Consider the following 26,743-nt stretch of genomic DNA (forward strand, 5'->3'; position numbering starts at 1 on the left):
TGGGGGGGGGGGGGGGGGGGGGACTTTCTCGCTCATAGCTGATTCAGAATAGAAAGGAACAAACTGACTTTGAAGAGTGAAAATGAGCCAATTGCCCCAGATTCAACACAAGGTGGGCTTGAAAATTTTCCATTATTTTTTTTAGACGTTTCTTAAAGGTTCCAGCTGGAACATATATTTACATATATTTATATGGACATATATTTACCTGGGATTTCAGTCCGTCAGTTATTTAGCCAAGGAGAAGGAAAAAATGTCTTATTTTTCAACAACTGTTTTCATTTCAATTGGATTCTAATAAAATTGAAAATACAAAGTGCAGTATGATTTGGATGCTCAATACAGAGGACCATTTCAACCTTGCCTTAAATTGAATAGTACCTTTCTATTATATGAAGTATCTATTATAAGAAAGGGACAACGAATGCATCATTTAATGTCATTGAACAAGCCATGAACTTTATTTCATGCCAGAAAACAAACATAGCATCCACATAACAACTGTATATTCTCCATAAAAGAACTGATAAAACACTTAAATAAAAAGAGTGAACACATTCATTCCTCACATCATCAGAGCAGCCACAGCTCTGTCATACTGTACATTTACCAAAGTTCCACAACAATTACTAACATCTCACGGCTTCCAATAACTACTTTACACAATCTCAATAGACTTTCTGCCTAATTCTATTACATCGAACAGTTTCTGCTTAATTTCTGTACTCAAAATATAAACTTCTATGTGTGTGTACTGTACAGTTTACACTGCAGATGTAAAACAATGGCTTTCTGCTTTTATTTCTACAGGAACAGTACAGGCAGACTTGTTTTTCTCAATTGTCTGCAAATGTCTCACTACACTTGAGTGCAGCGCTTATAACATCAGTTAGTTCTACTGTATAATAGACAATCTACAATACGTATCTGTTCTTCACAATTAGGTCCATGTTTCGTATTTTTCTAAAGTGCAGCAGTGACACACAGACTGATAAAAGTTTAGATGTGGACCATAATCTTTCAATAACTATGTTCTATCTATTGGCTGTCTAACCCATCGGCAAAAAGACGCTTGGTAGCAAAGCTTTGAAGGAGACAACAAAGCACAATACCACAGAGAGAACAAGGGGAAATGCAGGTTATCCCTAACCACTATTTCTGTTTTTGTCTGTACTGAGAAATGTGTGAAGGATAGTGATGGGTGAACAGTTTTCATTCATGTGTTTCTATTTTGTGCCATAGGTGACATTATATCTATTCTAAGATGTAGTTTTGATTGAAATAAACTAGCACTCAGAAATAAGAAACCATGCATTTTTTTTAATCCATTTCTTGTGTTTCTATTAAATCTGAAGCAGGAAATGTGCCTGTTAAATGAAGGTTGGCACAAATCCTGATCACACAATAAAGTATTGCAAATCCTTTCTCTCCAAGGCTTAAGTTTGTTTCACTCTTGACTGATTTATTCACAGTCTTCTTCTTTCTTTTTTTTTTTTATAACCTCGGTGCATAGCTTTGCAAAAACAATCCTGGTCATGCCATGAGGAAAAAGTGGATATCAAAGAACAAAAAATATAAAACAATTACACAATCGGCTCTTCCTTCCTGCTTTTATTGTGTTGAATAGCAGCAGCTTTGCTCTGTCAGTTGTTGTTCATAATCCACCAAGAGGCTGTGATTGAAACAAGAATGAAACATCACTGCTTTGTGCTCTTTGCTTGAGCGAAACAAATGAGCAATAACAATGAGAGAAGAAGCTAAGTGTCAATATATAACGGCATCCTAAGCTCACAGTTCATTATCTAGTACAATATTTCTCACACATTAAACCTGCATTAACTGATTAACTTGGACAGCAATGGAAACAAGCTGTAAAAACAATACTGGTACATTAATACCATTTAAGTTGTTAGCACACAGTTGCAGATACAGAGCAGCATTAGCATTCTCTATAGTCATATCTCTGGGTACCTGATAGAGGTGGGGGAAAAATACAAATACAGCATAGTATCAGGGAAATATTGCGTGCCAATATTATATTGATTCATGGCTACCAAGTATCGATATTTAACGTTCCGATGGCCCACAATTTTCGCGTTCTGGAGGCCGTAGTGAGCTCACTTTTAGGAATATACTGGTGATACTTGTATCATATGGAAGTTGTCTTGGTAAGCTGCAAAGTTAGGCTATATTTCTAATGTTTTATGGTGATTTTCAAAGCGGTCATGTGCCCTTTGACGTCAGGCTTTCTAAATGAAAATAGGCTCTCTGGGTTCCCACAAGTCACCTCTTTACATACATGGCTGCCTCCCAATTCAGAACTGAGAATTTTCTGTTCTTTGACAAAACAATTCTTGATTTAATTTAATTTTGTGGACACAAAAAGCAGCTAAACAGTTAAATCGCAATATATTGTATCGTGACTCAAGGATCGGGATAAAATCATATAATGGGGCCTCTGGTGATTCCCACCTCTACCTGATGAGCCTAAGTCCAATATTCACTCTGATTCCAGCATTATTTTGGTTTCCACCCACTCAAGAGGAAAAATCTGGTGCTTTCGATAGTAAATGCTGCACTACGTTCACCAGTTTGTTGACAACTTTGTGTGCTTTTCCGCGCTGGGCAGGTGTGCATAGTGGGTATCTGAAAATTCTGCTGATGAGAGCAGTGAGAGTTAACCAAAACAAAAAAAGTTAAAGGAACGGAAAAACAAAATAATGCGCAAAGTGAAGCCAAATCACTGTTAGAACTGGGGGGAAATTCAGAATTAGGTAATAATTATCTGTGGGTTCAGCACTATGAGCGTCTTTCATACAATCATTTGACCTGATGTGATTTTGAAAATATTGATTATACTGTAGTTAATATGTAAAGGGACGCATTTTCCTCATTTTCAGGTTCACACTTATATTTTGGGTTTCTACTAGAACATGTTTACATGCTTTAATGTTCAATAAACTCATCATGCTTCTATATTGTCTGTCTGAATATAACAATATTCTCCTTCATTCTAAAATGCTCTGTTATAGCGCCTGTCTCTTCTCCATGGACTACCATTTTGATACTTTCACAGTATTGATATAGCACATAGCTTTATCATCAAAGAAAGACATGGACACTTTTTAGAATATGGAAGACTTTAAAGGCATTCTTTCCCCGTAAAGTGCCATAATTCGACTGTTTCCCACAAGTTATTCTCTTGTCTCTTGTCATATCAATCTTGTCATAACATGCTTTCATGCCTATGTATCCTGAACCACCTAAAACTTGTTCACTGTGTGAGATATAATATTTTTCTAGGCCATGCTATTATTCAACTCTTCTTAGTTCTAATTCATTCAGAGAGTTATCAACCAAATCAAACTGGATTCATGAGATTTAGTGCATGAAATATCAGCCTTTAAAAAGCTTGAGATTATTGTTTAAGAATCTGGTTTCTACCTGGGAGGAGCATGGTGGAGACCATCTCTGGCTCTTCCAGTGAGTCAATAATGCAGCGCTGGAAGGTCTTGCTGATGGACGACTGCAGGTAGCTGAGAGGAAAGAGGGATGAAAAGGATGAGACTGCAATTTGCCTCTTAGCAACGCAATAACGCTTCAAAGAGCCCTGTGAGCAGCTCGGTGAGCAGGGCACATTTTGGTTCAGCGCTGAAAGTCTCAGAACATGTTCTCTATTCTAATATGCCGTGAAGCCCTTCTGATCCTACCTCATCCAAGAGAGACGGTCCTGCCAAAACTCGTACATGATGAAGCATGATCTGTCTGGCAGGTTCTGGACTGAAACGCTAAGTATAAGAAGAGACGGAGAGGAAAGAGGGCACTGGGGGTTATCTAATATGTTTGGGAAAATTGAACGGGTTGAATCAAATCACAGAGATCCCGAGGGAAACACAGGCACTGAGGCAGACAATGGGACATACTGCAGGTTGTCTTGCTGGCTGCTGGTCGTGTCTGTGTAGATTTTCAGAGCTTGTTGGAACTGCTCCACATCTTTCTCCTTCACAGACATTTGTCTTTGGACCAGAAGTATGTTCTGCAGAGTGAAAACATGTTGGATCCTTTCAAATATTAGAAAATATGACATATTTTTGTTTCTGTGCAAAGCAACTTATAATATCTTATATAATCTGACACAATCTTACATACTAAGGTACCTACAGTCATGGAAAAAATATGAGACCACCTTTGTTTTTCTCTTTGTTTTCTTGTTCATTTAATTCCTGGAACAACTAAAGGTACATCTGTTTTTAAATTGAGTATTATTACTATTTCACTGTTTTATTGTTTTAGTAGTATTTTATTGTTTTCATTGTTTTTCTTTATTACTATATTTGTGTATGATTTTTATTGTATTTTAATAACTGTACAGCACTTTAGTCAACTGAGATTGTTTTTAAATGTGCTCTATAAATAAACTTAAATTGACTTTGAATTGACTTGTTTGGACAAATATAATGATAACAATAAAAATAGCTTTAGTTTAATTTAAGAGCTGATATCTAGACATTTTTCATGACTTTCTCGATAATGATTTTGGTTATTATTAATAAAACCATGGGAAATGGCTATATATATATCAGCTCTTAAATTAAACTCTTATGAGCTATTTTTGTTGTTATCATTATATTTGTCCAAACAAATGTACCTTTAGTTGTACTAGGCATTAAAATGGACAAAAAAATTGAAGAAAACAATGGTCTAATAATTTTTTCCATGACTGTATATTGAGCACAAGTTGGACTCACCGATTTATATGTCCCTGCCAATGTGTCCTCTTTGAGAGGTTCAAGATGTGGACTCTGAAAAAGGTGGGCATAAATATTTTCAGTCAGTCATGAGTAGAACCAGAATTAGCAGCAGAACCGGTGAAAGAACAGCTTCTAGATAAAGCCAATCACAAAGCATACATCAGACCAGCAATACTTTTTGCCAAGGCCACGCCCACTTTTGGGGGATAGAAAACTGAAGATCCTATAGACCCCTTTCTTATTTGAACACGTCACTCTAGCATCAACATGACACACAGAAAACATTCATCACAGGAAGAGTTGTAATCTGTTTTGAACATGTCGTGTTGTGTGGTGGGCTGCCAAAACCAAAATGGTATTAATAAAAGTCTTAATTTTCATACAAATACATTACATTATAATTTTATACATTTACATATACATTTTTTATACTTGCCTATTCCCGAATGACAAGTTGTTATAATATCGAGACAGCATTTCAACAGTAAAATAAAGTAAAAGTCCTTATTTTCAACTATATTTCTTCATGATCAGAGTGTTCTTATTGGTGGTCCGTTTCTTTGGCAACCAGCTCAGCGTGCATTGTCATTGTTTGTATACAAATAACTGGTCTATAGATGTCAAAAAGGTTTATGAATATAAATGCTGACAAGTTACTTTGCATTCACCTCTTATTAAATTATCTAATCATAAATTAATTGTTTTTTCATATAGACATGTTAAATAATTACTTTGTGACTTTCTTTGAACCTGATCATTCGCGATATCTTAATAAATTAAAGTTGATTGCCACCGTGCCCCTTCAGTCTGCCAGTAAACAGTGCTGCCTTGTAGAGAAATGCTAGCCTCATGCTAATTTTAGGTTGGCTAAGGCATAACCAGTGGTGGAAAAATTATTCAAATCCCTTACTTAAGTAAAAGTACTTATACCACACTGTGGAATTACTCCACTACAAGTAGAAGTCCTGCATTCAAAACTTACTTGAGTAAAAGTACAAAAGTATCAGCATGAAAATGTACTTAAAGTATCAAAAGTAAAAGTATGCAGATTGTTTTATATATTGTAAATATATTATTAGATTATTATTATTTATGCATTTATGTAAGTAGTGTTTTCATTTTGAAAAGTTAGGGCTCTTTTTAACTACTTAATATAATATTATACTACAAAATAGTACTAATATACTATTTATGTGGTTTAATTAAAAAGATGTCTAATCACTTTAAAATGAACATGTTTTATATATTAAAGCTCAACCTGAAAAGTTGAAAAGTAACTAAAGCTGTCAGCTAAATGTAGTGGAGTAAAAAGTACAATATTTGCCTCTAAATGTAGTGGAGTAGATGTACAAAGTTACATAAAATTTAAATATTCCAGTAAAGTACAAGTACCTCAAAGTTGTACTTAAGTACAGTACTTGAGCAAATGCATTCCACCACTGGGCATAACCCACTCCACCTTGCCTCAGGCTGGCCTTCTCTAATTCTTACTCTAACCTTAATCTCACTGCTAAATAGCACAAGTCGAACTGCCCCCAAAAAGACAGCGCAGACTTGACTTTTTTGAAGGGAACCTGCATGTGCTAGTCTAATGTATTGGCTTTCTCAAGGAAGACACTGCCATATTCATATTAACCCTTTAACTCCTCACTGCAGCCCTGGAAATAGTAGTCACACTTTATTCTTGTCTGCATGGCGAAGATAAGAAAAAATAATTATTGGTGTGTGAGCAGATGAGCTCATTATCCTTCCGGCACTGATATCTAACCTTGAGAAATGCTTCTAATCTACATTTTTAGATGAATGGGCAACATTTTTAATGGAATAAAACTCATGCACCATGGAGCTATTTGTGCTCTTCTTCAGAACTCCAGGCGAAACACTGATTTTTTGTAAATGTGTAAACATCTGTTATCCTGGAGCATCAATACAAGAGTTGCACCCATGCATCAGTTGCAGCATTTGAATAAAGCACAGCATGTACTGGCAGCCTGATATTTATGCATGACATTCAGTTTGTGTAGTTCAATACTGCTTGTATCATTGGCCTCGACAACCATATGCACTTTGTACAAAACATCCTCTCTGACAGCATGCACCGCAGGGCAAACGCTGTGCATCTGCAAACACACAGTAAGGCTCTAACATTTCTGTCTATACCAGCTGAGCCTCTGTAGTTAAAACTGATCCTAAAAAAGAGCAAAACTTCTTTCTAAGTCAGTCAGTCAGCTCAAACTATAGCTGGTTCATCTCAGCTGCATCAGTTTAGGGACATGATCCTGTGGCTTTTCTCTTACCTGTAGCACTATTTATCAGTCTATGTTGTTTTGGTGTGAGTTACCAAGTGTTGGAGATATCAGCTGTAGAGATGTCTATTTTCTCTGGAAAAATAATGGAACGGAATGGCACATTGCTTGTGGTAAAAACACACATACATACAGCAACGTCTCTTACCAGAAATCATGAACCGGTTACTCAAGACAATCCAGAGACTTTGCGGTGAGCCGTTTCATGTAGAAACCTCATCATTGAGCTAACTAACATTACAGCTTGGCCGTGAAGGAAGCCATTAATGTTCACATCTTATGCTGTCAAGACCATGCTTCCTTTTTTTCCCTGCAAAAATAAAATATCTCCGACTGAAACTGGTCACCACAAGGTCTGTGTATTATGTTGAGTAATTGGGTCCTGATGTTGTTCCATTACATTCAAGAGAAGGCAGAGATCTCTATGAATGATATCTCCAACACTCGGACACTCACACCAAACCATCTGTATTGATAAATAGCATTACACTTACACTATATCTGAGAGGATTTTTTTTTTGTAATTGGGTGTGAACTTTCCCTTTAACTTCTTAGTGAAAAACAAAAAACAAGGCTTTCTTCGAAATTCAGAGATGTGATTTCTACAACAAGGGACGCGAATAATTTATCGATGATCGATTAATGGTCGTTAAGTATTTGGTCAGTTGAGCAAAACTATAGCTTACTGTATCAAACCTTGCTAGCATAAATTACTAGGATTAATTTTATCCAAAACTTATTTCTACAAAACACACAAGACACACACAAATATGCAATATTACTGTGAGAACTAACCTCATGCCTCTTCGGGGGCTAAAACATAAAACATTGAACTCATTGACGTTATCTTTATCACCTCACGTGAGTTAGTTTTACGATCGACAGGATCAAGTCTCTTTTCGTCCTTTCAAAATAAAAGCGTCCGTTCAAAACAGGCTTTTGCATAGCACTGTATATAAATCTTTTATTTTGCGCATGTATGCATGCAGCGATTAATCGATTAAATGATCGCTAACGTTATAGATAATCGAGTTGGCAGGTTTCTTCCAAACGCCCATCCCGACCTACAACTATAAAATAATACTATCTATTACAGAAAAAGAACAGATTCAAATTTTGAGAAAGGCGCTCATTGAAGACACTGCTCTCATATGAAGCTGGAGCCAGCAGACAGATAGCTTAGCTTAGCTTAGCTTAGCATAAAGACTGGAAGCTAAAAACATATTTTATACCAACCTCACACTCCAGCTTGTCCATGAGCTCCTCCAGTTGGTTGATCTGGGATCCCCAGTGGTTGTCTGGTTCCACACTGACTCCTGACCCCAGAAACACGACATCAGCACAACACAGGAAGTCCGAACAATGACAGAATATACAAGTCATGCAGTGTTTGTTTCAGATGACCTACATTGAGTATCCTCCTGAGCTTAGTCACTGCAATATGCCCTTTTAAATGTCCAGTATTTTGCCAAACTTTTGCCCTTATCAGATGTACTTTCAGAATTTTAATCACAACGTACCTGTGGTGAGCATGCCAGAGTATGGGTCGGTGGGGGAGAGACACATGTTCTTCTGGATGCGTCGGCCAGGACGTTTGGCCACCCGCTGGATAGGCAGGTCCTCAGGCTTCTTCAGTATCCTCCTCCCAGGACAGCCCTGGTCATGAACCGCATCCATAGCGCAGTCCAGGGATGACTGAAGCGACTGCAGCTGGGTGGAGGTTTCCCTCAGCAAGAAGCGTGTCACAAACTGACCCAGCACTGATGAACCCTGATACTCCTGAGTGGAAGAAAAAGGGTAAATCAGCCATGATGTCAGGAAAGAAATAAAGAAATTAACTTATACATTTTTTCGTCACTCATTCGTTTTTTATCTTATGAAATGTTCCTTGTGTTTTTGTAGTTAATATGATGGATGTTTTTGTCTGAAATCCTTCAGCTTGGATGATTATAAGAACCGTGAAAAACAAAGCTGCAAGTCCAGACGCCATTTTGAGGTTTTGGATTGTAAGGATTAGGTTGTCACTCCACCTTTAATCCTTGTGCATCCTTAGGGACAGTTTTGACTTTTACATTTTTCATCATGTTGACTGTGTTGATGCATATGACATACATTTTTGGCAAGGATGTGAGTTGGGTTTTTTTTTTTTCAGATTTTAGAAATTCAACCTCAGCTCCAATGATAAGTCTTTAATAAACTATTTATCCAAATAAATACACACATATCCCAATTGAAACCTATTAAACCACAATTTTTGATCTCACAACCATTAGATCATAAAATCATGCATTTTTTATATCAGGCTTTCAATCTAAAGGCCTGGCTTCAAAACTGTAGTTTTCTTGTGCTTGCCCTTTAGGGCTATTGCATGCTATTTTCCTGGTTTCCACTAAGGTTATTGCTGCTCTTCTGTGTTTGATGAAATGCATCAAAAGTCATTTTGTTAATCATTGGCACACCCCACAAAAACAGCAGTGGCATAATGTAAACTGACAAATAAAGGGTTAAGATTCTGAAAATTTGGTATTTTGATCAGGACTGAATTTAGCTTTTAAGTAACAAGCGGAGATTGTATTTGTATTGTAAACAAAAAACAAACAAAAAAGAAGAAAAGAAGCATTTAACATACAGAAAATATTTATTCTCTTCCATAACAGTGGCATTATGTAACAAACTGGCATTTAAAGGGTAAAAATTCTGAAAATGAATGAATATTTGGAAGTGATGATCTGGACTGAAGCTGGTTAACAGATTTAACTTGATAAAAAATAATGCTGATATGTTATTTTATGGCAGGTTTTTGTATTATTGTCCAATCTTTTCAAAGACTGCACAAAAAAAGAATATGATTCCCAATTATTAAACATCTTTTTGTAGTTATTTGGTCAGAGGAACCAAGTTAAAACAGCATCATTTCCACCACAGGAACATAATGTGAACATGTCTGTGTGTATATTACCATGAATTAATGAATGCAGCCACACAAGGTGATAAAGGCCTGTTCCATGAACTGGAAAGTCACTTTATGATAATGTTCGGACGTCTTGTGTCAGTTTGTGGAGTGCTGCCTGAGAACTATGGGTTTCTGTGCAGTGGCTGCTGTTTGAGTTTTGCCAGCTCAGATTTTGTGGATAATGAACCCCGTCACCATGAACAGCACCCTGCTGAGCAACAAAGGAGACCTTCGACAAAAATGACAAGGGGCCATTTGAAAAATGTCGACGGAGCTTGTTGTAATCCTTATTTCTATGAGCTCTGTTTTACTCTGCAGCAGAGGAGCTGCACTACATGAGTAATGAATAAACTCGATGCTTTTCTCAATTTCTCCTCCCTTTCTTTTCGAGACGGAAGAGCTGTGTCACCACAGCTGATGTTTTCTTGTTATCTCTGGGAACTAAGACAACACAGAGGACCCATTTTAGCCAATTGAGTTAGCAATTTGACTTTGTTTTTCCTGTTTGTTGACCATATTTTTGCTTAAAGCTGCATGTGAGTCATGGTGGCCCTGGAGCACTGCTATAGGATCAGTTTTATATAAGCTATAAGAATTTAATAAGGCCAATCTCAGGATAGCTGAAAAGGCAGCTTCTCTCCAGGGCAAAGAAAGCTTTTTTTTTTACCGACTAACAGCAACATGAAAAATGCATGCGCTGTAGGAAGGCATGGGTGATATAGAGAATGGGAAAAACAACAAGAGATAGGGACAATGTCTCAGAAGATGGATGCTCAGAGAAAGGAGATGAAATGGGAAAAGAGACATGAATAACAGGCTGATTAGAAAAGAGGGAATGAAGCGGAAAGAGAAGGCGATCGGCTGCATGTTTGTGGTGCAGCTCTGTGGAGGACATCTGACGTCAGATCAGTCGGACAGCTGGGAGGTTTGTCGGCCTTAGTTACTGTCATCTACGCTCTACAATCACCCTATGTTCTCACTCGTCTTCATCAGCTACACCCACTTCCTGCACTGCAGTAAAAATAAGAGTCTGCCTATCACAGAAAGCAACCTCATAATAAGTCTGCATCACCCCACCGTCTATGCATTCACAGTCCGCACCTGATTCTCCTCCCTTGCCAAAAAGACATAATAAATTCCTCACTCGGCTTAACGGGAGTGTTAGCTGAGATCGATAAAGAGCGAGCTAAGCAATTGATTATGTCTTAGTGGTAGTTCTGTGATGTTGATACCGACTGTGTGTGCCTCAAACAACATGATCACAGTCCTGCATGTCTGGGGCAGACACTCTAATAATCCACCGCTGCATCTCAGAAATATATACAGTACTCTGTTCTGCTCGACCAGGCTTTATAACAGCATTTCATAACGCTCTAATTAGCATGTCTCACTATTCAAGGCTGGTGTCTCGTTATCTGGGAGTACATGTGAGAGAAACGGTGGTGTAAAAAGTTTCACTCCTTTCAAGTGAAAAGCATTGATCTCTATTTCAACTCCTAAGACCGAGCATTTCCAATTATGATGGAGCATTTGAGTTATGAAACCAAAGGCATAAAAACATGTTATGACAGTTACTGGATAGCAGTTTGGAATAAAAAGCAAAATATATATGTGGATCTATATGTTACAGAACCTGTGGTAACTGATAGATGACACAATGATCTGCATTAATCTGAAAATTGCCTATCTACCACGCCTGGAATAAAAATTTTTTTTTAATTTTTTACCTCTTTCCATGAAATGATTGTGGCAATGTGATGTATTCTTGACAGATAAAGCGTATGTCTTCTCAAAAACAATCTCTTCCAAACATATCACAATGAAAATGAAAGTAGTATTGTGTCATATTGAGTAGTATTGAGAGTATTGTGTCAAAACTGTTTTGGTATTTCTACTATACATACAGTGAAATAAGTCAAAATATCAACCATTTCCAAAAGAGCCCCAAATTATGATTCGCCTGTTGTTTTGCTTCCTCTTTACTTGCTGTCCAACAGATTTACACATACAAACAGCTGCCAATGTCTCTCACACTAACAAGCCGACGTCCACTCTGTTGTGACAGAAGGCCATTTGTAAAAGCACGGCTCCTGTTATAAGGTTCTGTGGTTTCTTGTATGAAAATGTATTGTTAGTGAGGAGAGGCAGAGCGCATAGCAGGCAGAGTCAGTCATGCTGGGCAGCTCTCTCTTCCTCTGTATCGCCGCCATAGCAGAGTGATCTCAAAGACCTCTGAGCGGGTTTCAAACTGACAGCTGAGGCACAAACAAAAAAATGCCCGAAGGTCTGAATGCTTGGAGGGATGACGATGCTTACAAATGTTCTGAAAGCTGTTGAAATGGATAATAGTGTGCTGACGTCAGGCTACATTTAAACGATCGGTGCAGGGGAGAAAGCCATCGTCACCAACCTCTTTAGTTTTATCCATGGCCTTCAAAATGGCCACATTCAGCTTTTCCAGAGCAGACAGCACGTTGACATATTCCCCCAGATGTGGACTGAAGTACTCTGGAGGAGGAAAAGATTGTGTTTGATCATCAAACTGATCCGTGGTGTTTGACCAGAAGACAGAAACAAGCCAATGTGACACTCATGGTGATAATTAGAATCAAAGTAGTCACTTTCATTTCTCAGCTTTAACCAACAGCAACAGCTCAAAGAAGGAAGCATTGGTTTTAGTGTCACATGCAGTAGGGCAGTTACGATACATTGACTAAATTGATATATCGATTAATCGATGACCGATTCAACTACATCGATGCATATCACCCTCTTTAACCCTCCTGTTATGTTCGTGTTTTCATGAATAGCAATAAGCCGGAGCATGTTTATATTCCATTAATAACTCCATTACTAACCATTTCAATCAATATTTAGTGCAACAGTGTTCCTTACCTCTCACAGATCATGGTTCAATGAGGATAATTCACTCGTTTTTTATTTAAAAAATGCATTTTAAAACTTTTTTATGTACACTGGAAATACCTACATATAAAATACAATGATTTTACATGACATTGATTTTTATTTCTTTTAATTTTACTTTTTTTTTCTTTTTATGTAAAAAAAAAAAATGGGTAGAGGAGGGTTACTATACACTTTTATTTTGACAATCTCCCTGTTTTGTTTGGAGCACAGAAATTTGACTGAGACATTTAGCTCAGACATTTGCACTTAAATGCAAAGTGGCTCTCTATAGTGAACAGAAGGTTTTGCTCTTTGTATAATATTGTTTATCATTTAAATATCGGGAGAGCTCAGAAATATAATAATAAAATAATGTTTTTGCTGTTTTTTGTGAGTTAATATACATGTTGTGTTGGGCACAACACATTGTGTGGGCATATATATACATTTATATATACATATACATATACATATATGTATACATATATCGAACCGAAGTTTGTGATATCGGCAAAAACCATATCATTGTCCAATGAATCGATCTAATATCGTGCTGTGATCTAACCTGTGATTTACACCACTAACATACAAGTGATCTTATGGACTGAATATAAAGTTTGAGTGATTTTGTAAGCAGTAAAATAAAGTAAGAATACATTAAGTTACCTGAGAGTTTGTCTATGTCCAGGTTGCTGTGAGACAATGACAAGAAAACAAAAGGTTAATTCAAGAGATGTCATTAGGAAACCTGAAAAAAAAAAGTATTTTTTGTCAGACTTTGGTGATCCTGCTGGCCATCAGAAAGAAAGCAGATTTAAGGCACTTCTGCATTGGGCGCTGCTATAGCTATAACACCTGAGAGGTCATTCTTCACTGTGATTGGTAGGTACTTCAATGATGTCAACAGCCAAGTAGTGATTTCTCATTTCTATTCCATCAGTGTCAGAAGATCCTCCTGGGTATTTCTTTTGCTATAACACTTGTTTGTTTGTTTTAATCCACTGACTGTTTTTCAAGTTTAATGTAAAAGCCGGTGGCACAGGCAAATATTTTGCATCTTTCACAATCTCATTTGTGCTAATCAGTGTGCAAACACAGTGCTGCAAACTCTGGAGGCATTCGCTCCAGAATTAAGGCTCTCTATGGGATATTGACATAATCTTCACTGACGTGAGCTGTTGACATCTCACTGCCAGACAGCAGGAAGGCAGGGGGGGCTACAGATGGCAGCGGAGTTGGAGGACGTCCAAAAAAGGGAGATAAGCTTACTCTCTCTGCTGCCTGTCGATGGAGGAATACAGCTCCTGCATCTGGTCGTCAGTGAGGATACCATCAGTGAAGTACGACTGGAACTCCTCCAAGGACAGCTTCCCGTCGTCTGAGAGGAGACAAACCCGTGAAAATTACACCTCACTGAAGCTTGAAAGGTTTTATCACCTTAATGAAAAGTTTCTCCATTATTCAATATAATGTTACAAGGCTACTTTGGCTTCACAAGGCTAAATTAATTACAGCGATAACCTCAGAGTTGCTGCTGCTAATGAAAGTATTTTGTCGGCATAGCCCCAAAATCTGTCTTTATTTAACTTTAAAACCTCTGTCAAGGGCAAAACTACTCCTGGAAGTCTTTTCCATAAAACTGAATTAAACTTTAAAACCTACTCCATTACTGCAGAAAATTATTATTTGTTAGTGATGTGATACAGCTGGGAATCCAATTTCTGCTCTTAGGAGTAATAATTACCCAATTGAGCCCCACATTTCACTTTTAAACGACACCATATCGCTGCTTTTATTTCCTCCCTGTTTGCAACCTGATACTGCAAAATAATTCACTCACTGTTTCGATTTCTGCTGCAACTTTTCTTTTGCAATTTTCTAACCTCAGTCTGTGCATAAAGCCATCCAGTGTGTGTTAATGGCGGAGGACAAACACAGAGATGAGTGTGTGCTGATTAGCAGCGTCTGGGGCCTTGTGCTTCAGGCCCCAGAGGGTCCTGAGGAAATTGGGAGCAAGGATTGAGGGCCGGTTTGGGTCGTCAGAGCAGAGCTCACTAGCTGACTAACTTAAGATGGTAATGAGATCTCGCCTGCATCTCGCCAGCTTCGCTCTGTAAGCACTGAAACCTTTTGAGACCCGGCTCCGAGATCCCCGCCAGGCAGCCAAGCTCAGACTGATATGCCTGAGCCAACAGTAAATCATATCAGCTGTTATGTTTGTGAGAACTATTTTGACTTGTTGCCAGCTCACACAGTGGATGGTTCTGGACACGATTCAGCAAAAGGCTTGTTAGAAAAATGAAATTTTTTTGGCGTGTTGTATTATGCGCTCACTGCATAAAGTAACATTCAAGTGGAAAATGTTTTTACATTGTTTTATGTTAATGCTGATTGAAATCTGTGTCTTTTACTGAACATTTGTTGCGGTCTGGCTACATTAATCCTCAGATGGAAGATGAAGCTTTTTAGAATTTTAATTCCCTTCTCAAACTTGCCTGTAAAAATCCACATGATGTAGGAGTAAACACAATCTGTTACACCTCTGACTCATTCTACAGCCTTCTCCGTCGGTGCTGCTTTGGTGTAGATTCACACCCAATTAGACACCCGAATACAAGTTACAGAGCACCTCAGATGGCATGTTATGCAAGTGTTTCTCCAGGAGAAGCAGAGCAGCAAGGGTATAAGAGTCGAGTTTCTAGCTATAGACAGTGTTTGTTTCACAAGCGAAAGAACGGTAATCTGTGCAACATGTGCTTTGCTGGGAAGATTTATGAGCTGTTTCCAAATTTCATCACTTAATCAGAATGTGTTGAAGCTTCGGAGGAATTTGATGAGAATTTGTTTTAAAAATTCAATTAATCAAAAAGCATGGGCGTATTATGAGACACTGGGTCGTGAGGCACAGACAAGCAAAAAGGAACCACAACCTTTTTCCATGGTTTTCTTGAAAAAAAAATTTGGGGGGCCTTATTGTGTTTAATTTTTCTCTTCTGTGGTTGTTTTGCTTTTTTTTCTGGTCGGTGTCTCCTCAAGTGATATTTAGCAGGAGAAGCCCCCTGTCCTGGGCCAGAAGACAGATTTGGCTCTTGGCCCTGTGACTGTTAGGCCCGTTAGTAATCCATCCAAATGAATAAGTGAGGCTCAGCTCACTCAAACAGTATTATAAAGTTGTTTGGTCAAACATTTAAAAATCACTTATGTTTCTGTTTTCTGGCGATTGGAATAATTATTGTCTTCTGCTAAAGTAGAGTGATGCTTTTACAGCTTTTTGTTGTTTCAACTGAAAAAACAAAACAAAAGGAGATGCAGAAAACGGCAGTGTAATGTGTTACTGTAGGCCAATTCGTCATTACACAGAAAAAGAAAAATTGAGATTGAGCAAGAGAGAAAAAACACTAATAAACAGGTTGCTAAACAGACAACTTTGACCTACCAAGAGAGAAAAAGTCCTCAGAAATTAGATTCAATTGGGCAACTTATAATTGTTCTTTCATGTCAGCTCGTCTTGATCGGCAGAACGGAAAAAAGCTGATCAGTCATGAGTTAAATGTCTGATATGTAAGAACTAAGAAAACCGTTTCCGTCTACTGTATAACTATTTTTCAAGACGAAAACCACCTCAAGCCAGCGTAAATACCTTTATGTGCATTTTTTAAAGTATTTTGTTGTTGTTTCCATCATGCTTTTTTCACAGGAATCTTCAAAATGTGCATCGAAATTGGTTGATGGAAACACAGCTACTGTATTATCTCTTTTCTTATCATTTAATATCAATTTATCAATTTATATGCAGAGTAGGCCTACTGTAAGTGTCTTGAAGACATTTGTATTTATCTTATATACGTATGAAATGCTGGTATGAGAGCAGACTACATACTACTACTAATACAGACATTTTCCTCTTCATTTGTCTGTGTGTTTGTCTGATTCTCAGCATGATTGTGGCCCAATGTTCATGAAAATTGGTGGAAGCATGAGCCAAGAAAGAAACCCATTCAATTTTGTAGTGGATCCAACTGGGTTGATAAACTAGTCATTTTAAACTTTTGTGAACATTGCGAGATAGGGCAGGGCCTTGGCAGAGGTATGCACTCTCTGATAGGTATATGTTGGAACAGTGCAATGCACAGCTCAATGCCCACCAGAATCTGTCCTGAAAATGATTAAATAGTGCATTGCTTATTTCATGCCTTGTGCAAACCTCTTCTACTTTACGAAGTGGTTTTTCAACAACATATTACAATGTGATATATCAATGACATTACATAAAATATTGTGTTGTTCTGTGTCCGGAAAAAGAGGTCATTGTCATCAACATTCAGCTCCAGAGACAAGTGAGATTTAATTAAATAATATGCATGTTTTGCAGAAATTGATCCCCTGGTGTTGTGACTAACAACTGTCAATACAACTCTGCAGGGAAATTGTGTCAGAAGTGTTAGTCACGGCTGATAAATCAGTACCTCACGACAGCAGCAAGGCAGTTTACTAGCTTTAATTGTCCCACTACACACTAAATAAAGCTGCAGCTCTACCTGCAACCTCAATATAAATCTCCCTCTGTACTCAAGCTCGTATCTTTCTAAGAACACTTTTCCTCCAGGGAATCCTAAAGTTAAAAGTGCTAAAAACTGAAGCAGCACCAATAATTTATAAAGCCCAGCAGTGAGATTCTGCAGAATATAGGAGATACGAATAAAGGGAGCATAAATAAACAAAGCTTTAAAGAAAGGTGGTGAATCAAGTTCAGAATTTCAACTCAAAGTTATTTTTGTAATTGGGTATTATATTAAGTTCGAAAAACTAAAAGCACTTTCTGTTGGGATTTCGACATTCCAGGTGTCAAGACTGTTTGTTCTAATTAACTGAGAAATTTTGTTGCTCAAATAGTCAAATGACAGCCAAACATCTGCTAAACCTCTGATACTGTTCCCCTCTTCCATCCAGAGCTGCAGCACTTCTGTAAATCACTGCATCCTCTGATGATTCTGCAGTAGTCCTCTTTGCTACTGTGCTGAAAACAGCATTAATTAAAAACAAGTGCAAGGATGTGAGGCAGAGACCTCACAGAGCTTCTTATTATCTGAGTGTCAAGAGAGAAAAAGCATAACTATCCTATGAGCCTGGACATTTAAAAGGGTAGTTGAAGTAAATCCAGTTCCTCAATGGTTTGGAGGTTTGTTTACCTCAGCAGTAACAGTAATTTTACCTCACAGATGACAGGAGTTGCTGTTCTACCGCTGCTTCAATGGGTTGGATTGTTTCTTCTACTGTGTGACTTTGGTGTTTTAAAGGGTGAGTTCAGACTCACCAAAATCACACAATAACACAAACTAACAAAAAAAAGTCAAGGTAGCAAAGGCTGAAGCCATGGAGTCAACATTTTGGAAGACCAAATCGGTAAAATTCGAATTTCCTGCCATTTACTTACTTACTTACTTAGTGAGACAATAGAAATGCATGAAATTATAATTTTTCTTCACACTTTACAAAAACCATTACATACAAAAGTCATATATCCATGAAAGACCCATGAGGAGACAGCACAATGTTTGACAATGTAACTGAACAGCAGTACACTATAACACCATAACAAGTTGTAGTAATAATGGGAGCTGGTTAAGTTTATTTATGATCATAATTTGACTACATTTGCTAATGATTATTTTGTACAGCAGTGCATAGTTGCCAGTTGGAGCATAGCAATTTATTTAGATGATTTTTTTTTCAATGAATATAATGTGGGGGAATATCTGAATATTTACACGGTCGCCCATTAAGTTGGAATAATTTTGTTTTGAGACACAATCCTCTGTTAATTGTGTTTTCATTTTAATTGTGATATGTTTGGAAGAGATTGATTAATAAAGTTTTGAGAAGATATACACTTTATCTGTGAAGAATAAATCACATTGTCACAATCATTTTAATGGAAAGAGGTTAAATATTTTATTCCAACTATATGGGCGACCATGTATTATAATTACGCCTCGGAGGCAGCGGAAAACCAGCAACTTCTCTGTTCTGCACCATAAAATTGCTGTTTTGTCAATGGAGTTTGGTGGCTTTGAAAAAAAAAAGAGTATCGGTAACAGCTTCAGTTTCCTCCCATTGACTGAAAAAAAGCTGTCTAATGGCAAAATCAGGTGGTGAGAATATTTATGGTAGACAATAAAATTATGGGGTTTTTTTTGTTTTTTTGGTGGCTAAAATACATTTTGCATCTGCCACCATCCCCAGCAGTACATAGATTTTTCCTTCCTACTTCTCAAAACTGTGAGCCGTGTCCACCACCGTCTACTGTTGGTTATACACTCACTCACTGTTGATAGGTACCTCATGCAACCACACTTCAACAAATCCGAACAGCCTGTTTAATGGAAACTGTTCTCCAGTATCATGAAAATAAATACAGCAGAACAATACTCTTCCACGTTATACAACTAGTGCTGTAGGTGAAACCAATCAATAGCCGGGACAAATCATTTTTCAGCCCAATGCTTTTAATGATTGAGCTCTGATGAAGATAGTCTGTTTATTATGTGGTTGTGTTTATATACCAGCAACATAAATGTATTAAAAACTAATCTCAGCACAAAGCTTCAGCCTTCAGTATCGACTTCATGTTCTTGTATTCATACAATAAAAAATATAATTCCTCATTACAATAGCGTGGAGAAATAGGAGTGTAGTGGGTTGTTAGCCAGCCCTCATTATGTGGTAAATCCGCAGTGCTCCAGGCGTATCATGGCAGCCCACTCAGAGCTGATTGGTAGGAGGCACTTTCCTCTCAGGGGCACGACTCAGTGAGTTCGTGAAGATGAGAACCAGGCTGCAAAATGAAGATATCTAACACAAACATACACCAGAGTTCTGTTCCCTCCCTTTTATCTTCATTCTTCCTACAAAAAATAATATGAGTGCTGCAGGGCGGCGGGTGGAGACAAAAAGCACCAGGAGCAGACGAGAGGCCCTCACAAAGATGTCACACCTCTGTTGTGTGTTCGCTCGCTGCGTTCTTCTCTTCTGCTAAATCACAAAGTAATTGCTTGAGACGACGCACAACTTGAAGAAATAAAAACCCGCCCACAGTTCCCTTCTATCTCCTGCAGTTTCTTTAAAACAGCCGCAAAGCATCTTTGAAAAGGTCTCTTTTATAATTCACAAACTGCTTTTCCATGTTGGCTGCGAGGCACCCCGGACGACCCCCTGCTCATGGCGGCACATCGTTAATCACGCTCTTACGCAACACATTCACCGCCCTCCTGAGACAAATGATCAGACTCTGTCGATACTCTACATGCATTAATCTCTTGCCCCTTTTTGCATTTTACATTCCATTAAATGGAGTTTCAGTGCATGAATAAAAAATTAAGAGAGAAAACATTTTCCTGTTTGTCAGCGCTGTTTGTTTTTTTTCATGTGGAGCTGAATGTTCTGTGTTCTCCCGAGAGATATTTGGTCGGAGGAGTTCCTTTGAAGTAAAGAGCTGATTTAAATGTTACACTATAACACGTTAATCAAATGTGACATAACAGTGACATATATTTGCAGGGGGAATGTATTAAAATCCCATTAGGTGCAAGTGTATAATACATGTATACAATTCAAATTTTTCTACTGTACAACAAGATACTCATACTACATGTTTAAATATACAGTCATGGAGAAAAAAATATTAGACAATTTCTTTCTTCAATTTCTTGTTCAATTTAATGCCTTGTACAACTAAAGGTACATTTGTTTGGACAGATATAATGATAACAACAAAAATTGTTCATAAGAGTTTAATTTAAGAGCTGAAATCTATCCATTTTCCGTGGTTTTCTTGATAATAACCAAAATCACTGTCAAGAAAACCATATATCAGCTCTTAAATTAAACTCTTATGAACTATTTTTGTTGTTATCATTATATTTGTCCAAACAAATGTACCTTTAGTTGTATCAGGCATTACAATGCACAACAAATTGAAGAAAACAAGGGTGGTCTAATATTTTTTTCCACGACTGTATTTGCAGGGGAATGTATTAAAATCCAATTAGGTGCAAGTGTATAATAAATGTATACAATTCAAGTTTTTCTACTGCACAACAAGATAGTCATAGCTACATGTTTAAATATACATATGTTGCAATCTCACTGCAACAGATACCAGTGAGATGAGCATTGCCTGGCTGCATCGGAGGAGTTTATCCTGTCAGATCCTATCACATCTAAAACCAAAAAGATGCAGCAGCACCTGACCTTGGTTATTCATATCCACTCTACTTGGATTCTTCAAGGAACTCAATGAACCAGAAAGATCTACCAGAGTCACATAAATCCCCTCAGAGGCAAAACACAGCCATCAAAGTTGTGCTTTTTTTTCTTCTCTTTTTCCCCTAGTGCATGTCATTTCTGTGTGCAACCACTCCTTCAAAGAGACTTTTAATTGACTTTTAATTAGCCGTGTAATCTAATTACCTGCATATTTTGCTTACTCACCATTTTTGTCTGCCCGGCGGAATATCTGTAATAAGAGGAGAAGATCATGTTAAAGTTTTATTTTCAGATTGGGTACAAGTGACAGTTGGAAAAAGTAAAAGCACACGTCAACGATATTTGAACAGTTCAGTGAGGCAATCCATCTGTAAGAACTGTTTCTTTTCTTCATGCGCAGGAGAACATTTAACAGAAGCTGTAATTTCCCCATTTCAATAACAAAAGAGAAATGAGATATCTCAGGAAATGAAATGCTGACATTTATGCGCACCCATGAGGAGCTTTGGAATAATAGCTTTTATGGGTTTTTTTTCCTCCCCAGGCATCAAGAACGATCACACTGCTTTAAAGATGTTTCCCAGGTTTTGTGCAGAACCTGCAAACAGGAAGCAGCAGTCCTTTGTGTTCTTTGCTGTAAACACGGTTATGAAATCACCGCTAAGATCTTCAACCTCATCTCCGTGTGGCATCGAACCAGTGAGAAGTCAGATCCCTTGGTGGAGTGTGAGATCAGAGTTGCACCTCTTTGATTTCAGACTGCTTTTTTTTCCTGCTCAGTCACTGTGTTAACCAATAGAGAGAGTCCAGTGGCTGGATGATTCACTATCATCAGAGTGGAGCGGTCCAGTCACATCCGGCTGTCACTTTTCGAGCACAGCAGAGTGTGAAGGCTTTTTTAAAACAGCATCCCTCCTCCATTCAAGACACCACTGAGCCCGACAGAAATCCATATGAGGATGAATGATACCAAGCGTGTGTAGACCCGTTCAGCCTATACAACTTTGACCTATTTTTAACACATGCTGTACAGTTTTAGACATTCCCTTCAAGTCCAGGCAACCACTGGTGTTCATGCATTGTATTCAGACATGTTTCTGTTTTTCTTGTGTTCTTTGTGTACTACAATTATGGGTGCAGTTGTTATGTGCAATAATCTTGTGCAATTATGTTCATCTTTTTTTTAGCACACCATCTGCGTATTGCACTTCCAAGTAATTAAGTATCATGGACATTGTTTTTTTATTCTATTAATTTTTTTATTTTTATTTTTCTGCCTCTTCAGCTGCTGAACAAGTGAACTTCCCAGTATGGGTTAAATTAAGTTTATCTTAAAGTTGATCTTATCCTAAAGATTCCTGTATGATATAAAATAACATAGACTCTTGAAACTTGATTTGTTGTTTAATCAATTAAAGTGAATAATCATGTTGACTAAAAGCCCTTAAACTGACTAAAAGCAGTAAAAGGTTACCAGGTAAGTCAAAAATAGTATTTAATAAATCAATAAACAATTTGTTAGTACAGCAGGAAAAAGTATAAAGCTTTAAATTAAAGTATTATCTATTGATGTATTCCTTTATATTTTTTGATTTGTCTGACAATCTTACAATCTTTTAATAAGAGTCTAACCAATTTGGGATTTTTCAGACCGATTGCGACATTGATTTCAGAATGGGAAAATTCATCGATAACCAATATGGCGGTGAAATAGTAATTTTTTGATCTGGAATGAAAGTAGACCTTTTTTATGTGAATCGTGCACTGATTGTTCATCACTCAAACAAAAAAATGTATCTTAAATAATATGTAGCCTTGTTCTACTTTATATAAACAAGGTATTACACTTTCAGCCATTTCTATAAATGCTAACTGAGAAAATAAAGAATAAATAAGAATAAGATAAATAGCTAAATAGACATCATTACTGTTCAGTGTCAATCAATTGTTAACCATTTTTAAAAAATGAATAAAAAATGAATAACCAAACCCATTTCTAAATCAAGCCAATCAACATTTTCTGTATTATATATTGTGAAAGTTTTCATAATGGCACGTCTGACAGCATAAACACAGATACCAATATGCCTTTAACAGGCCAATATAGGCCAACAATATCAGTCGGACAGATATATCTGTCGGCCTAAACTTTTATTACCCTCTTTCAGCTTACGGCCTCCATAATAAAACCCCAAAACTATTGTATTGCACTCTTCTTTCTGTCAAAGTGAAGTAAGCCACAGTAAAGCGTTTTAACCCTGTATTCATGTCAACTGTATGTTGTGATCTCAAGTATAAAACATTTGTAGTGAATACACTCAAACAACTGACAACATGACAAGCAGTCATTATGTGTTTTGGATGCAGGAGATGGGAGTGAAACCTGGAGGCTGCGCCATCACTGTCAAATCCCTCCAAAGTGCTGATGCAAGCATCCTGTCTAAGACACCTCAGAGGAAGCCAACAGGGAGATGCTCCATAAAATCTGGGAAACAAATTGAGAGCAATAAACATCAGGAAAGAAACCTGAGGAGGAGATTTACCGGCCTTTTATTCTTCCTTTGTGCTGTTAAGAGAGAGGTTGGCGGAGCTCATCCCACAGAGCCAATGAAGATCTTTTTAAAAGCATATTGAGCTACATGGATGCTGCTCGCTTGTAATTTGTATCTCAGTAAGTCCCTGTTGGTATGTCACACTGACTTTTATTGAACACAATAAACTACAGCAACTGACACCTTCTACTGCTTCCCATCTGCTAATTATTATCTGAAAAGGAGCAACAGAACACTTTTCAAGATGTAACAGCTTTTACACAACTGTGTGAAATCAAACAGAGTCCTTCAGCTTGTCTAAGTATATAAATAGACAAACAGCCCTTTTCAGAGACAAAAACCTCTTCAAGTCTAAGAAAGCCCTTATGAGTCTGTGAAAAGGGAGACAAGCTGATTTTTTTTCCTGTAAAATCCACAAGAATTACTTATAAGAAAGACAGAGAAATAAAAGGAGAAATAATCAGTGCAGTGACAGTTTAGTTGGATAGGGTGCCTTCCAGTGATCACACTTTCAATTTCTGCAGCTGTTCCAGAATAAATGACTCTCCATTAGCCACTGTAGGTCCAGAGAAGAAAGCTTATGCAGCACTGGACTGGAGAGAATGGATGCTAAATGCATTTAAACCAAATGCGTACTTGCTGCAGTCTAATGTTCCCCTCGCTGGCCAATAATCTGCCTCGAGGAAACAGTGGAATTTTATTTACAGGCAGCTGTCAGGAAGTCTAAGGCTGGGAAATGATGCCGCTAATACACTGTCATGTATTTGTGTCCTCAGTAAACCAGAGGCAAAGCAGCCATGAAGGCTCCAAACATAAAGCAGTGTTTTAAAAAATATACTGTACACTGCAAATACACTGCATTTATGCATTGCTGTCTGGATCACCTACTATTCTTTCATATTGTGACAACAAAACAGGCTACATTTCAGTGAATTCAATCCTTTGTCAACTGTGCAAGCAATGCTCTGATTAAATTATTCAAAATGTAACATCTTTCTATTTTTATGTTTGGAGCTGTGAAGAGAAGGCTGCTCATTAAAAATGCATACCTTGGTTTATATAGACACTATCCATGTTTAATTTAGGGTGCAACCAATGCCATGAGCCTAATAATAATTTGAAAAAAAAATGTAAAATTGAAATTATGCATTTTACTCATAGACTCTATAAACAGGTTTTAATGCTTTGTAGATCAAATGAATCAAAACACTGAGTCAGATGAGTGTGGAGGCATTTCTTTGTCATTCACATACTAATGGGCATGCACTCACCTTTCTTACATAATAGGGCTGCTGCACATCAAGCACAATGTGAATGGAAGGCTGGCTTCCTCAACATGGACCATTCATAAAGAGCAGAATGAAGGACGCTGTATTACTCATATTGCGCCTTTGTAACACGATCCTCCAAGAGGGGGATGTGAGCATAAAAAATGACACAATCATGGTGAAAATAAACCAAACTAAAAGATGTTTTAGTGAGAAATGACAAGAGAATTTAGAAGCAATATCAACACTTAAAACAAGGAGTACTTACATCATGGAAAAGAGAGATGCCTTGATTTTGGTTGTAGACAATATCCTGCTGTTTCCTCAAGTGTTCGTGCTTTGCAGACTGAAGACACATGGTGATCATCTCTGTACAAGCCAGCATCTTGACGCTTTCGATGCGATTTCTTTCTTTTTTATTAATAAAAAATATTGTCCTGTCTCTGTGATTTTTTTTAGAGGGATTGTCCTTGTCAGGGTGGATGGTGGATGATGGAGCTGGTCCTGTGATCCAGTCAGGATGAGATGATCCCAGCCTGCTGCCCTCTGCCTGCTGCACGCCGCCTGCACGTCGACAACAGCAGAGAAAACTCCGCCTCCCTCCCTCCACACGACCAGCAGCAGCAGCAGAACATGCACCATCTGCTGGTGAGAGCACACACTGTAACAGATAATTACACAGAGTTTTACAAAGGACAGCTGAACAATGAAGCTCCAGCTGACAGGCACTGTTTGTCTCCTGGGATGTTATTTGAAGACTTGCACTGCAGTCTGTATCTATATTCTAATTATATCCCCAGACAGAGTTGGGAGAAGTAGTCAGAAGTTTTACTGGAGCAAAACCAGAAATACAGTGTAGAAATACCCGGTCCCAACATTTTTAATCTGGTGAAATATAAAAGTCGAAAAATGCCGTTTAAGGAAAAAGTACAGAATCAATATGTACTCAAAGTAGGCTACGGATTGATATTTCAGAATTTGTAATTTGTTGATTTCAGTGATGGAAGGGGTATTCAGATCATTTACCTGAATAAAATTACTGTGAAATTACTCCCCTACAAGTAAAAGTCCTGAATTCAAAACTTACTGAAGTAAAAGTACAAAAGTATCAGCATCAAAATTTACTTAAAGTATCAAAAGTACTCATTATGCAGAATGGCCCCACTCAGATTGTTATAAAAATTAGGTTTATACAGTGTTTCAGATGTTTTAAATCCTACAATGAGTATGGGAGTCCCCATTTCTTACATGTCTTGTTTATACTTCTCTGATATGACTTTATTGCTGAGGCTGGCAGGGTGAGGTAAGGTTCAGGTTAAAGTATCAATAAAGGAAGTCTAGAACAGAGTGAGGATTAGAGACAGGTCAGAGGACATTTAGATTGGGGATATCCTGATTACTGATTAAGGGAACAAAGGAAAACGTCTAGATGCACTGTATGCAAATTGTCTGTTAACAATTTGCAAGTGTTAGGACAGCCCATTATCAATAATAGTATAAGAACCAACTGTTAGAGCTCCTCTGGGAGCCTTTTTCTCTGTAACCCCTCGTTTTGTGTTGCACTGTTAAACGCTCCTTCTTGTACAAGAATAATAAATTCTAATTCAACTTTACTACGCCGAATCCAATCTTCTTTATTGAAGGGTCACTCTAAAAAATTCCTATAACACAGATTGTTTTATATATTGCAAATATATTATTGGATAATAAGTATTATTGATGCATTTATGGAGGGAGTGTT

The 26,743-nt window shown here is 37.6% G+C and overlaps 1 protein-coding gene across 1 annotated transcript; it reads right to left on the minus strand.

Moving 5' to 3' along the window:
- Positions 1-432: 432 nt before the first annotated feature.
- LOC131971894 (N-terminal EF-hand calcium-binding protein 1-like) lies at positions 433-25,534 on the minus strand. Its single transcript, XM_059333556.1, has 12 exons — positions 25,271-25,534; positions 21,408-21,432; positions 14,187-14,295; positions 13,584-13,609; positions 12,421-12,518; positions 8,578-8,836; positions 8,294-8,373; positions 4,749-4,802; positions 3,924-4,036; positions 3,711-3,788; positions 3,445-3,536; positions 433-1,672 (listed from the first exon to the last, which is right to left on the minus strand). The coding sequence occupies exons 1-12, from the start codon at positions 25,385-25,387 to the stop codon at positions 1,644-1,646; spliced, it is 1,080 nt and encodes a 359-aa protein (XP_059189539.1). The 5' UTR covers positions 25,388-25,534; the 3' UTR covers positions 433-1,643.
- Between the last annotated feature and the right edge of the window lie 1,209 nt (positions 25,535-26,743).

Source organism: Centropristis striata, chromosome 5 (genome assembly GCF_030273125.1).
Source record: "Centropristis striata isolate RG_2023a ecotype Rhode Island chromosome 5, C.striata_1.0, whole genome shotgun sequence".
In the NCBI taxonomy this organism is placed as follows: domain Eukaryota; kingdom Metazoa; phylum Chordata; class Actinopteri; order Perciformes; family Serranidae; genus Centropristis; species Centropristis striata.

What these genes read in the sequence shown, in the direction of transcription:
- LOC131971894 (XM_059333556.1), bottom strand. Translation starts at nt 25,387, where the DNA reads ATGCTGGCTTGTACAGAGATGATCACCATGTGTCTTCAGTCTGCAAAG. An exon ending in CCGCCGGGCAGACAAAAATG is followed by an intron (nt 14,296 to 21,407) that starts GTGAGTAAGCAA and finishes GTCTCCTCTCAG; the next exon opens with ACGACGGGAAGCTGTCCTTG. An exon ending in GGACATAGACAAACTCTCAG is followed by an intron (nt 12,519 to 13,583) that starts GTAACTTAATGT and finishes TTCCTCCTCCAG; the next exon opens with AGTACTTCAGTCCACATCTG.